Source organism: Impatiens glandulifera, chromosome 6 (genome assembly GCF_907164915.1).
Source record: "Impatiens glandulifera chromosome 6, dImpGla2.1, whole genome shotgun sequence".
Classification (NCBI taxonomy): domain Eukaryota; kingdom Viridiplantae; phylum Streptophyta; class Magnoliopsida; order Ericales; family Balsaminaceae; genus Impatiens; species Impatiens glandulifera.
In genome coordinates, this window is record NC_061867.1 from 4945001 (window position 1) to 4959630 (window position 14630).

The window sequence follows — 14630 nt, forward strand, 5'->3', positions numbered from 1 at the left end:
AAAAGTGTCCCCGGGGGGTTTGAATCTTTAATAGTTGAGTTTATATTCGAACTTGAATCGTTTTTAACTATAGAGACTTCAACTTTAAATTGTGACAAATTAAATTAACTATTATAATTTTAGTAATTTAAACAAATTAATTAAAGTTTGTCTTTTTTAATTTATCATAGTATTTTACTTTAGTAATTAATTTATCATATTTATATAAATAATATAACAATTTTTTTTAATATTTTCAATTATTCATATATTACACATTTTTTAAGATATTTAAATCATATTAAAAAATCGATCAATTTAAAACTAAAATACCGTTATTTGAAAGAGAAGATAGAAGATGAAATAAGAAAATGGAGGAGAAGTTCAAAAGAAAATGGGAAGGAAGATGAATTTAATATAAAAATAATATTAATTTCTAGAATTTAGTTAACATTCTAAGATGACAATTAAATAAAAATAAAATAATGTCAATTAAAATAAACTGAGGGTAAAAGTGTCCTGGGTTTGAATCTCAAATAATAGTTGAGTTTATATTCAAACTTGAATCGTTTTTAACTATAGAGACTTCAACTTTAAATTGTGACAAATTAAATTAACTATTATAATTTTAGTAATTTAATAATTTCATACAAATTAATTAAAGTTTGTCTTTTTAATTTATCATAGTATTTTATTTTAGTAATTAATTTATCATATTTATATAAATAATATAACAATTTTTTTAATATTTTCAATTATTCACATATTACACATTTTTTAAGATATTTAAATCATATTAAAAAAATGATCAATTTAAAACTAAAATACAGTTATTTTAAAGAGAAGATGAAATAAGAAAATGGAGGAGAAGTTCAAAAGAGAATGTGGAGGAAGATCAATTTAATATAAAAATAATATTAATTTCTAGAATTAACTTAACACTCTAAGATGACAATTATATAAAAATAAAATAATGTCAATTAAAATAAACTGAGGATAAAAGTGTCCTGGGGTTTTGAAAATAATAGTTAAGTTTATATTCGAACTTGAATCGTTTTAACTATGGAGACTTCAACTTTAAATTGTGACAAATTAAATTAGCTATTATAATTTAAGTAATTTAATAATTTCATACAAATTAATTAAAGTTTGTCTTTTTAATTTATCATACTATTTTATTTTAGTAATTAATTTATCATATTTATATAAATAATATAACAATTTTTTTTTAATATTTTCAATTATTCACATATTACACATTTTTTAAAATATTTAAATCATATTAAGAAAACGATCAATTTAAAACTAAAATACCTTTATACTCGGTAGACCATATACAAAATTATGCCGTTATAAAATTTTAAAAAATATTAATACAGATTCTTTCTTTATTCAATTTTTTTCAAATATTTTCTAACATTACACATTTTAATTACTCAAACAAATATTTACAAATTAAAATGCTTTACTCTCGAAAATAATACTTAATTTTTTTAAAATATATTCAAATCGTTTTTAAATGACATTACATTTAAAAATGTGATAAATTAATTTGAAAAATGATATTCAAAATTCAAATATAAATAAATAATCCTTTAGAATTCTTATAATTAGTCATTTACTTTTAGAGTTACTTTGATTTTGATATGGTGTGTTTTAATAACTTTTGTTTGATTGAAATAAAAAGAAAATAGGTTTTTAATTTTTTTCTTCTTATTATACCCTCTTATGTATAATATATATTATAATTAATACATTTTTATATATTAAATAATTTAATTTTTATTAAAACTAATTTTAAAATATAATAATATAAATATTAAAAAACTATATATATATATATATTAATATAAACTTTCATTAATAAAAAAAAATTAAAATTTAAATGAATAATTTTTTTTATAAATTACTTACTATTAAAATTTAAATGTTATATTAAATAATATAATATGTTATAGTTTTATTATATTATAAATTTATTTTTGTTTAATATAATTAATATGAATTTTTAAATAAAATAATTTATTTATTTAAAAAATTGTTTAGAGGTAGTTTATACTAAAAAAATTGAATAAATTATTTTATAAATATTTAATCTAGATGATATTTTTATAAATTAATTAATATTTTTTTATTTAAATATATTAAACTTTATTTTCTTGTATAATTATTTATTTATTTGAAGTATTTAAAATTTAAATATTATATTAGATGATAGTTAATTTTAATTTTATTTATATTGTGAATTTATTTTTATTTAATAAAATTAATATAATTTTTTTAAATGAAATAATTTCTTAATTTAATTTATTTGAAATAAATTTTATAATGTAATAAAATAAATATTAAATATATATATTAATATTAATTTTTATTAATATAATAATTTATTAAATATGAATAATTTAATATTTTAATTTATAAAATAATTAATTAAATTAGTGATTTAATTGTTTGAGTTTAAAATAAAAACGGTATTTTATCCTAATAACTAAAAATATTATTAACCATTCAAATTTATTCGTTATATACTATTCCTATTAAATTGATAATGTGAATTTATCAAAACACCTGTGCGGTAGATTCAATGGGTCTTCATGCACGATTACACGTGTTATAAATGATCAGTGTAATAATAATAAAATATTTCCAGCTGTAAAACCCTAATTTAAACTGTCATTCCCGTGACTTAAATTGAAATTTGTTAGGATGCATTTTAACTCAATTATGAGAAATGACCTAATTGTCCTCCCGGAGAAACCGATGAAAAAATATTTGTTTTCTATCTAAACAAATCCCTCATACTCACTTTCTCACCACTCCATTTCTCTTCTCTTCTCTTCCACCACCACTAACATTGCTCTGTTCTTACTATTTCGCCATGATGTAAGTGATTTTTTCCTTTTGTTATCATCATATATAATCTAGGTTACATTCTAAAAGATTATGTTTTTCATTTCTTTCTGGGTTTTTCAGTTTGTCCATGATGTCTCCATTGCTGCCAGATGAGATTGTAACAGACATTCTCTCTCGATTGCCTGTTAAGTGCCTTCTCCGTTCAAGGTGTGTATCTAAATTTTGGCTTGCCCTAATCACTAGCCCATATTTTATCAAATTGCATCTGAACCGATCTGTTCAAACCAAGGACAACCTTAGTCTCTTCATGTGGGATGAGTATCTTTGCCGTTTGAATTTTGATTTCATCGATGACCACGATCTTCCTCCGACTATAGTCGATTACAGTCCTTTTAGGTTTAAGGATGGGTCCATACTCCATGGCACCAGTAATGGATTAGTCTGCATGTCAACTTCCATGGACATTTTCTATATATGGAATCCATCCACAAGGAAGTCTATACAACTCCCTTTCTCACCACTTCAGATGACAGAACATCCTGACATTTTTCAAGAGCATACTTGCGGATTCGGTTACAACAGAATCAATGATGATTATAAGGTGGTGAGACTTGTGGTGTTTAAAACAGATGTTAATGGAGATTTCATCAATTTCGAGATTGAAGTTTATAGTTTGAAAACTAATTTGTGGCATAAGCCGGAAAAATTTCGTCACTATCCGAACTCTTGCGGAACCAGTGATTCAATAGCCGGAGGAGCTATGCATTGGATCTCAACTATTCCAACTGTGGAATCACAATTGGAACGTAAAAGTTTGATTGTTGCCTTTGATATGGGGACAGAGAAATACAGAATAATTCCACATCCGAAATACAACCCAGGTCCTCTATCCTGTTTATATTTGAATACTTTAGGAGGATGTCTTTCTGTAAGTTGTCATTACTGCTCAATGAATGTGGACGTTTATGTGCTAAAGGAATATGGTGGGAAAAATGAACATTGGACTAAAATAATTACACTACCACCATCATATTTTTCTGACCCTATTCACATGGTGAAAACTATTGCTTATTCAAAATGTGGTAAGAAAGTACTCTTGAACATTGATTTTGAGTGCCTGGTTTGGTATAATTTAGAACAACAGGCACTTGAAGAAGGTGTTAGGGAACTTGAATGTATTAGGGATCATGACACGGACCAAATCTTTGAAGTAGTCACTTGTTTGGAAAGTCTAGTCTCTTTCAATGTTCCAGAAGCTGTAAACAATGCTAAGAATCATCGAAAAGAAACAACACGAATATGTGAGTAAATAGATATATGTTAAATTTTATTTACAAATCCAAAATGGGTTTCTTTTTAATCTCCAAATTTTATTTTGGGTTTTGCAGGAAAAATTTCCTATCAAAGGGTTTCAAGTTGGTTCTGTAATTCCTACAAGGTATATATGTATTTTCCTCTGTATACAAATGTATTTGCTCATTATTTTTTTCTAATTGTTAATTGATATAAATCTAATTGTGACGATGCATTATTTGAAAACACATTTTATGTCATATTTATCATGTGGATGAAATAAGATCATAACAAAAGTATTTCCAAATATGCTCAAATGTTGTCTTATACAAGTCCCGGTTTTAGAATATGATTGATATTGAGACAACATGAACCAAGATAGAGGAGTGGTTTGACTCTTAATTCAAGATTTGTGTTTTTTTAACAGAGAGATGACTGTAAAATGACTGCTTTGGCAATGAATCTTGGAAATGTGAGATATGGGAATCTAAGAGCTCAAGTGATGGCTTTGGCATTCAGAATATGTGAGATATGTTTTTCTTACTGTCATTCAGAGACTAATATATTTTACCATTTGAGAATATGTTTTTCTTACTGTCACTCAGAGACTAATACTGTCATGGGATGAGGTGGGTTAAGCCCACCAGAAAAAACAATGTTTTCTTTTTCAATGCATGTGTCCTAATCTATCCATATTTAGCCCTTAATCTTTTTATAATTTCCTGTTATATTTTATTCCATAAATTTTTTATTTTCTAATTATTTTCATATAACTTTTTTAATATATATATATATTTAATTCTAAACCAATAGAATCTCATTTTTTAATTTATTATATAATTCTCTAACTTAATTGTCATCTTCATAACTGATATAAATGTCAACTTAATTATCTATTTGATATTTAAAATATTTTTATTTTTGTTTGATTGAATGTACAAATTTTAAAATTTATCATGTTAACATTATTATTTTTTTCATGATCAATAAAATACTTATTTAATCTGAGTAGTTAAGTTTATCTAAAAACTCATTATAAATATAATTTGAAAGTTAAACATTTAATTATTTATACAAATAACATTGTATTTAATAAATTATATAGAGAGAGAGATAAAATAAAAATAGAACATCAATCTACTTCTTCTAATTTCATCTTTGAATGTAGTGAATTTTGATATTGTCCAAATAGAAGAATTAAAGCTAAAGTTTGACATTACATTAATGAAGTCTATCCTAACTCTAATCTTTAGATCCATCCTCAAAAAAGAAATTGATTCAAAATTAAAATGTGGATGACCCAAGGTTTAATTCCTACTCATGAAAACCAAGAAGGTAGAAGATATTGGAAATGCAATTTGGAATGGGTTGTCTTTGGATATCCTTTCTTCAAGATGAAAGTCTCATTCAAAAAGAGAAATTGATTCAATAAAGAGAAATTGATTCAAATGTGGGATGACCCATAGTTTAATTCCTACTAAATGAAAAGCAAGAACCATGTGATTTATATTATTGATGCTCATACTCTTTACACTAAATTTGAATAATTGTATAAGAGAAAGATGGGTAATAACAAGATGATTTTGATAAAACAATTGATGTCCTTAAGGTATTATGTTGATTCTCCGATGACTGACCACTTGAATAATTTTGTGGGAATTATTAATCAATTAAAAAGAATGAAACTCAACTTTGATGACGAGATACATGGATTATGTTTACTTGTACTCTACCTAACTAATGAGAGAATTTTATAATAATTTTATACAATTCTGCTCTATATGGCATTCTTTCAATGAATTTAGTAAAAAATTATGTGTTGAATGAAGATATGAGAAAAAGACACAAGATTGTTCTTTATAACCCGAGGTCTTGATAACAGAATCTAGGAGAGAATTAAATGGTGAGATTTAATTAATCGTAGAAAATCTCGTGGGATTTTAATAAGTGGACAAACATTGAGTGTCATCATTGTGGCCTAACCGCCTAAGGGCCGTATCAATAAAATTTGTTTTTAATTTAAAAAGGAGAACAAGAAGAAAATTAAAACACAACCATTACTCCCAATTACAAAAAAAAAGATAAAAATCATGATGATGTTGTTATTTTTTATGATTTTCTTATTATTTTTTTTAATGATGTTGAGAATTTTAACGTGTCTTGTGATGAGATGAATTGGATTGTGGTTAGTGATGCTTTTACTCTTGCTCCAGACAATATTTTTCTCATATAAGGTTGGTGATTTTGGTATTGATCATATGGGTAATAATGATCAAGCTAAAATGGTTAGAATTGGTAATGTTTGTGTTGAGATGGTCAATGACACTACTTATGTTCTAAAAGAGGTTAAGCATATTCCTGATATTTACTTCAATCTTTTATCAGTTGGAAGATTGGATGATGAAGACTTCTATAATTCTTTTTCTGATTGGGAATGAAAACTTACAAAGGGATCAATGGTTGTTGTTAAATATAAGAGACTTTTGAATTTGTACATTGTTTGTTCCAAAATATCTAAATGGTATAACAACACTTATGAAACCGATTCTTCTTCTGAGTTGTGGTACAAACATTTGATTCATATTAGCGAGAAAGACTTAGCTATGTTGGCTAAGAAAAATGTGTTAGGTGGGCTTTCAAATGTGCACTTAAAGAGATGTCCATATTATTTGGTTGGAAAACAAAAACAAGTGTCATTTGGATAACCTAAATAAAGAAAGTTATAATTACTAGATTTGGTGTCTTATGATATATGTGGGCCAATGAAGTCAAGATCACTTGGTTGTGCATATTACTTTGTAACCTTCATTTTTAATATTTATATCAAAATCTGAATGGTAACCCATTAAATTCTAATTATCATAATTTAAGAATTTATATATAAACAAATTAATATTTCTCTTTTTAATTTAGTATAGTATTTCATTTTCTTAATTAATTGATCAAGTTTAGAAAAATAAAATAGCAATTCTCAATTATGAAAAAAAACTCCATTTAAAACTAAAATATGTTAAAATTAATAAACCGTAAAAAAAAATTAAGTCGTTATTAAATTTTAAAACAAATAAATACAAAATTTATCTCTATTCAAATTTTCTCAATTTTTCAAAACATTACACATTTTCTAATTACTCAAACCAACTTTAATAAATTATAATAATTAAATCTCGAAAATAATACTCATGTTTAAAAAATATATGCAAATTATATTTTAAAATATTATTTCATTTAATAATGTGACAAATTAATTAGAAAACAAAAATATACACAAAACAAGATGAAATACACTTTTGTAAATTTGATAATTTCAAATTTCATGTCAAAATTTAAAATTTAAGTCTCTTAAAATGAAAATCACCCAATTAAAGTCTCAATTATATTTATTTATTAAATATAATATATATTTTGTTTATTTGATTTATATATATATATATATTCTTTATTTAAAAAATATATAAATAATTATTAAATTAATTAATATTGAATAAATATTTAAAAATTAATAAAGATAATAAAAAAAAATAATAAAGAGAAATAGAGAAATGATCGTTTTAATTATTATGTTTACTCAATTAAATTTTATTTATTCAAATTTATTAGCTACACATCTCCCTATATAAATTTATCAACCATATAGTGATCACCTTCTCAACACTATGATCCGCGTGTCTTTCCTGTGCATTGGTCGATTCATGCATGATTACACGTGTTAAAATATTACAGTGCAATAATTGTTATATATATATATATATATATATATATATATATATATATATATATATATATATATATATATATATATATATATATATATATATATATATATATATATTCATTCTATTATTATTTATTTAAAATTAGTAAATAAAAGAAAAGAAAAATAACCGCCTTAAAATCTTATATTTAGTCAATTACTTCTATTCAACGTTCAAATTTATTAGCTAGACTTCCCTATAAATAAATTTATTGGCTATTACTTCCAAATTCCAATGCAACACTTAGACCTCATTTGATAAAAGATTTTATGATAAAATTTAAAATTCAAACATTTTATTTACAATAAAATTAAATAATTGTATCATTTAAATATTAAAATTATTCTTTAATTTTATCTTCTCTTTAAATCATTATTCTCTCACCTACACCATATCCTTTAAAATCAAAAAATAAAATAATCTTAAATTTTAAAAACTAATTTTTTTCATAGTTTTACCAAATCAGTAAAACCCAAAAATCTCTTTCCTCTCTTTAATGAAATTTTATCAAAAACCCAACTGTTACAAAACACTTGTGCCGTAGATTCAATGGGCCTTCATGCATGATTCCATGTGTTAAAAATGATCGGGTGTAATAATAAACACATATTTTAAATTGAAATTGAAACTGTAAAATCCTAATTCACACTCTTCCACTCTTCCCGTGACTTAAATTGAAATTTATTGATATGCATTTTAACTCGATTAATGAAAAATGACCTAATTGCCCTAAGTTGTTTACAACTAATTTTGTAATAAATAATTTGTATTCTAAAATGAAAATAAATAATTTGTATTTTACACATCCTCCTTGTGAGAAAATAGATAGGTTCCATTTATTCTCTTCTTCCAACAAACTTCATTTTCTTTTTTCATCCTCTCCTTCAAACCACCATCCCCATCTCCTTCATTGTTCTATTGGTCAATTCAACCGTTCCTTTCCTAATCGACATGACTCTCCATCTTCCGAATTCGACCGATATCATTAAGGTATTTAGATTTTTTTTTAATTTATCAATTCAATATTGTTAGGTTTGATTTAGGGTTGGATTGATATTCCAAAGGTTTTTTATCTTTGTTCATTTTTAGATTGTTTTATCTTTGGATATAAGGTGGGGACACAATTAAATGATTTGATTTCAAATAAAGTAATCAAATCATATCATGTAATTGTATCAACTTTTATCATGTAATTGTATCAATCCAATGATAAAATAATCTAAAAAGAAAGAAAGAGAAATTTTTAAAATATGAATCCAAAATCAATCCAACCCTACATCAATTTAAACTCTTAAGATATTGATCTGATAGATTAAAAAACAAAATCTAAATACCTAAATCGATTTGCCGCCAATCAAATTCGTGATATGAAGAGCCATCGTCGATCGAGAAAAGACTAGTAGGTGAGCTATTCGATTGAACATGGTGGATGGTGGTTATTTGAAAATGAAGATAAAAGAAGAAATCGGGGTGTGATGGAGGAGAAGCTAGATGGAGAATGTGGAGGAAGGATTGTATTTCATAATAAAAAAAATATATTATTTCTAGAATCTACTTAATGATAGGTGACAATTAACTAAAAATAAAATGACAAAATCTACTTAAAACAAAATATTTGACATCTAGATGGCTAACTTAAAAGTTAAATCACTATTTTAGTTTATGTGTCATTTTTATTTAATTTGTTTTTGAACTTAACTTTAAATTGAATGGTAACTATATGAAATTCTAACTATCATAATTTTAGTCACGTATACATCTTTAAACACATTCAAATTTATTGAAAAAACACTCCATTTAAAACTAAAATACCTCAAAATTGGTTAATCGTAAAAAAAGTTATATCGTTATAAAAAAAAATTAAAATAAATACAAAATTTCTCAAATCTTTCAAAAACATTACACATTTTTTTAATTACTTCAAACAAACTCAATTTTTTAAAAATACATTAAAAACTAAAATTTTGATAATTTGAATATTTAAAGGAAAACCACCCAATTAGTCAAGCTCGGTTCTGCTGTCCCACTTTATTGTCCGAAACGGTGTTCCATATCTAAAACAACGTCGTTTTAATTTATTTTAAAAAAAGAGTTTCACATCGTAAACGAAAAGTGGTGTCCATCTAAATGACATATCACCATCCTTCTTCTCTCTTCTCGTTGTTTCCAAAACAAACCTCAAACTTAAACCCTCATACCAATATCATGAATATTTCGTCTCTACACCTACCGATCCAATCTCCTCAACCCCTGTGCTACTTCCGCCTCTGGTAGCCTACATTACGCCGTCGTCATCTTCTGCAAAATCCCATTACCAACAACCAATGATTGGAATGCCATCATCCGCGGTTTCGCTCATAGCGAAAAAACCACAAATGCAATCTCTCTTTACCTCGATTTATCCCGTGTCCCCAAAAACCCAGAGGCTTTGACTTGTTCCTTCGCGCTTAAAGTCTGCGCTCGTTCCTTAGCTCGTGTAGAAGCTACCCATATTCATTCTCATCTTCTAAGGTTCAGATTTGAACTTGATCCTTAGCTCGTGTAGAAGCTACCCATATTCATTATCATCTTCTAAGGTTCGGATTCGAACTTGATTTCTTATTGTAGACAACTTTGCTTGATGTATATGCTAAAACAGGGGATCTTAATTCCGCACGATAAGGTATTCGATGAAATACGTGTGAAGGATATTGTATGTTGGAATGCATTAATTTTTTAAGGATATTGTATGTTGGAATGCATTAATTTTTTAGTTTGCTCAGGGAAATCGACCTAATGAAGGTCTGAATCTCTTTAAGAGAATGTGATTAATGAATATGAAACTAATAATTTGAGAAGAGAGATATGAAGTTAGGGTTTAAGCATTAGGTTGTTTAGACAGACACCTACTTTCCGTTTACGATGTAAATTTTTTTTTTAAATAAATTAAAACTAAGCGGTTTTTGAATTTTGAAATGAGACATCGTTAGGGACATTAAAGTGGAACATCAGATCCGACTCCCAATTAACCACAAATAATAATTCGGCTATATAATTATATATAAAATATAATATATATTTATATATTTTTATCAATTTAATTTATTATATTTTTTATTAATTATTTAAAATATATATAAAAATAAATTAATTAATATACAATATATATATATTTAAAAATTAATAAATAAAAGAAGAAAAACTCAATTAATAAATAGATAATAAAAAGAGGAATTAATGTAGAAAAATAAAAATAAAAAATGGCTTTGATTCTTATATTTACTCAATTAATAATTATTTATTCAAATTTATTTGATACACATTTCCCTATGTAAATTTATCGAACCATCGTGATCACCTTTCAACACTATGATCCGCGTGTCTTTCCTGTGCATGGCCCTATACATGCATGATAACACGTGTTCAAAAATTACAGTGTAATAATTATTATATATATATATATAATTTTTTTTTATTTATATATTCTTATTATCATTATTTATTTTTAAATTAATAAAGAAAATAAAAGAAAATTAATCGCCTTGAAATCTTATGTTTAGTCAATTACTTCTATGCAGCAGTCAAATTTATTCGCTACACTTTCCTATAAATTTATTCGCTATTACTTCCAATAAACACTTAATCTAAAATTTATTGAAACCTAGCGATGATGACAGTTTCAAAACACCTGTGCGGTAGATTCAATAGGCCTTCATGCATGTTTACATGTGTTAAAAATGATCAGTGTAATAATAATAAACACACATTTCCAGCTGTAAAACCCTAATTTACATATCCCGTGACTTGAATTGATATTTGTTTGGATGCATTTTAACTCGATTCATGAGAAATGACTTAATTGCCCTTCTGAAAGCTGAAGAGTGAGTTGTTTACAACTCGTAATAAATAATTTGAAAAAATATTTGTTAAGAATAAAGAAATATTTTTTTTCTATTTAACGGACTCCTCATACTCACTTTCTCAACCACTCTACTTTTCTTCTCTTCTCTTTTCTTTCACCACACCAAGAGGAAAAACAGTTTCACCATGATGTAAGTGATTTTTTCTTTTGTTATCATCATAATCTTTTGTTACATTTTAAGCGAATGTGTTTTTCATTTTGTTTCTGGGTTTTTCAGGCTGTCGAAGATGTCTCCATTGCTGTCGAATGACATCTCGGTTCCATTGCTGCCGGATGACATTATAACAGACATTCTTTCCCGATTGCCTGTTAAGTCTCTTCTCCGTTCAAAGTGTGTATCTAAATTTTTTCTTGCCCTAATTAGTAGCTCATATTTTATCAAAATGCATTTGAACCGATCTGTTCAAACCAAGGACAACCTTTGTCTCTTAATGTGGGATGACTATCTTTACCATTTGAATTTTGATTCCATCGATGACCACGATCTTCCTCCGACTGAAGTCGATTACAGTCCCTTGAGGTTTAAGGATGGGGCCATACTCTGGGGCACCAGTAATGGATTGGTCTGCATGTCAAATTCCCTTGACACTGTCTATGTATGGAATCCATCCACTAGGAAGTCTATACAACTGCCTTTCTCACCACTTGAGAGGTCAAAAATGTCACAACCGCTTTCCTTTTACCAAGAACGTTATTTCCAAGAACGTGCTTATGGTTTTGGTTATGATGAAATCAATGATGACTACAAGGTGGTGAGAATTGTGGTGCTTAAAAGGGATTTTAGTGGAGATCCCATCGATTATGAGATTAAGGTTTATAGTTTGAAAACTAATTCGTGGCATATGGCGGATAAGTTTGGATACTGTCCAATCTTGTGCAGAACTAGAGACTCAATAGCGGGTGGAGCAATGCACTGGATCTCAACCGTGGCGGAATCAAAATCGGAATCCGAAAGACTGCTCGTTGCCTTTGACATCAGCACTGAAAAATACAGAATAATTCCACAGCCAAAGTACAACCATGGTGCTCATTTCTGTTTATATTTGGATACTTTAGGAGAGTGTCTTTCTTTAAGTTGTCATTACTACTCATTAACTGTGGAGGTGTTTGTGCTGAAGGAATATGGTAGGAAGAATGAACACTGGTCTAAGATAATTACACTATCACCACCAAATTTTTCTGACCCTTTCCACACTGTGAAAACTATTTCTTATTCAAAATGTGGTAAGAAAGTACTCTTAGATGTTGATTTTAAGAGTCTGGTTTGGTATAATTTAGAACAGGGGGTAGTTGAGGGTACTAGGGTTCATGGTACAGAACAATATTTTGAAGTAGACACTTGCTTTGAAAGTCTAGTCTCCTTCAATGTTCCAGCAGATGTAACCATAACCAGTGCTAAGAATCCTAAGAAAGAAGATCCAACTAATATGTGAGTAAATAGATTTATGTTAAATTTGATTTACAAATTGTAAATGAGATTCTCTTTAATCTCCAAATTTTGTGTTTTGCAGGAAAAAATTTCTGTCAAAGGGTTTCAAGTTGGTTCTATAATTCCTACAAGGTATATATGTATTGTCCTTTGTATACTATTTGCTCATATTTGTTTTTCAATTTTGGATTGACATAAAGCTAATGTGTTGATCCATTATTTGGAAACACTTTTTATGTCATATTTATCATGTGGAAATATGCTCAAATATTGTTGTCTTATACAAGTCCCGATTTTATAATATGATTAATATATACTAGGATAACATGAATTCAAGATTTGTGTTTTATTTACAGACAGAAATGGTGAAGTGCTACTGAGTTGAAGAATCTGATCAAGTATTGGAGGTGGACTATAAAATGGTTGATTTTCATATGTTATGTTTTATTCCTGCATTTTCCTTTTCAAGTTGTAATCTGAACTCTTTTTGTTATGTTTTGTTGTGGTTGCCCAAGTTAGGAGTGTCTAAACTGATCTTGTCCTTAAAGGCACTAAATCCTAATAGACTGGATGTTTATTTTCTATTTGTTGTTTCTTTATAATCAAGTGGCTTTTAGCCATTAATTTCTGTTTCTCAATGTGGATTGGATCCTGATGTTAAATCTATCTTTAATTAAGTTCTGTTTATTATTTTTAAAATCTCTATTTGGTCTTTAAATAAGATAATGTCCTTAAAGTTAAATTGTTGTTTAAGTTATAAAGAGAATGAAATAGTGTCAAGATCATTGACAATGTTTTTAATGATAAAAATTAGAGATGCAGAATCTAGATATGTTTTAACTAGGGGTCTTCTACTTTCTTTTTCCTATACAATCTATTTTGAAAAATATTATATTTTATGATTAAAAAAAATGTATTACTTTTTTTGGTGTGTTTGATAGTAATGAAATTAAAATTGTTGTCTAATTTCAATTCTTTAATAATAAAGTTAGACCATTTTTTGAAAGTAGAATTCAAATCTAACTGAAAGTTATATGGTTTTAGAATTTTCAAAACAAATGAACTTTGTAGAATTCATAAACAAATGAAATTTCAAAAGTCATATAGCTTCCCACCGGTTAACTTTTATATATTAATATTTATCTTTAATTCATTATATATATATATATATATATATATATATATATATATATATATATATATATATATATATATATATATATATATATATATATATATATATATATATATATATATATATATATATATATATATATATATATATTATCAAAATGAGTTTATAAGATATTTTATTTTTTATTATAAACAAAAAAAAAAATAGCCAAAATTATTTAATTTAAAAAAATATATTTTTATTTAATATTATAAAATATTTTTAAAATAAATTAATTACATT

General features: G+C 26.1%; 2 protein-coding genes across 2 annotated transcripts; both read left to right on the top strand.

Moving 5' to 3' along the window:
- The first annotated feature begins 2860 nt into the window (after positions 1-2860).
- On the top strand, positions 2861-6566 carry LOC124942984 (F-box protein CPR1-like). The gene is made up of 6 exons (XM_047483551.1): positions 2861-2865; positions 2956-4093; positions 4224-4259; positions 4556-4627; positions 4734-4757; positions 6342-6566. The coding sequence occupies exons 1-6, from the start codon at positions 2861-2863 to the stop codon at positions 6564-6566; spliced, it is 1500 nt and encodes a 499-aa protein (XP_047339507.1).
- A 5343-nt stretch (positions 6567-11909) lies between these two features.
- LOC124942986 (F-box protein CPR1-like) lies at positions 11910-13335 on the top strand. Its single transcript, XM_047483552.1, has 3 exons — positions 11910-11914; positions 12002-13213; positions 13296-13335. Exons 1-3 carry the CDS (start codon positions 11910-11912, stop codon positions 13333-13335), a joined length of 1257 nt encoding a protein of 418 aa, XP_047339508.1.
- The last annotated feature ends 1295 nt before the right edge of the window (positions 13336-14630 follow it).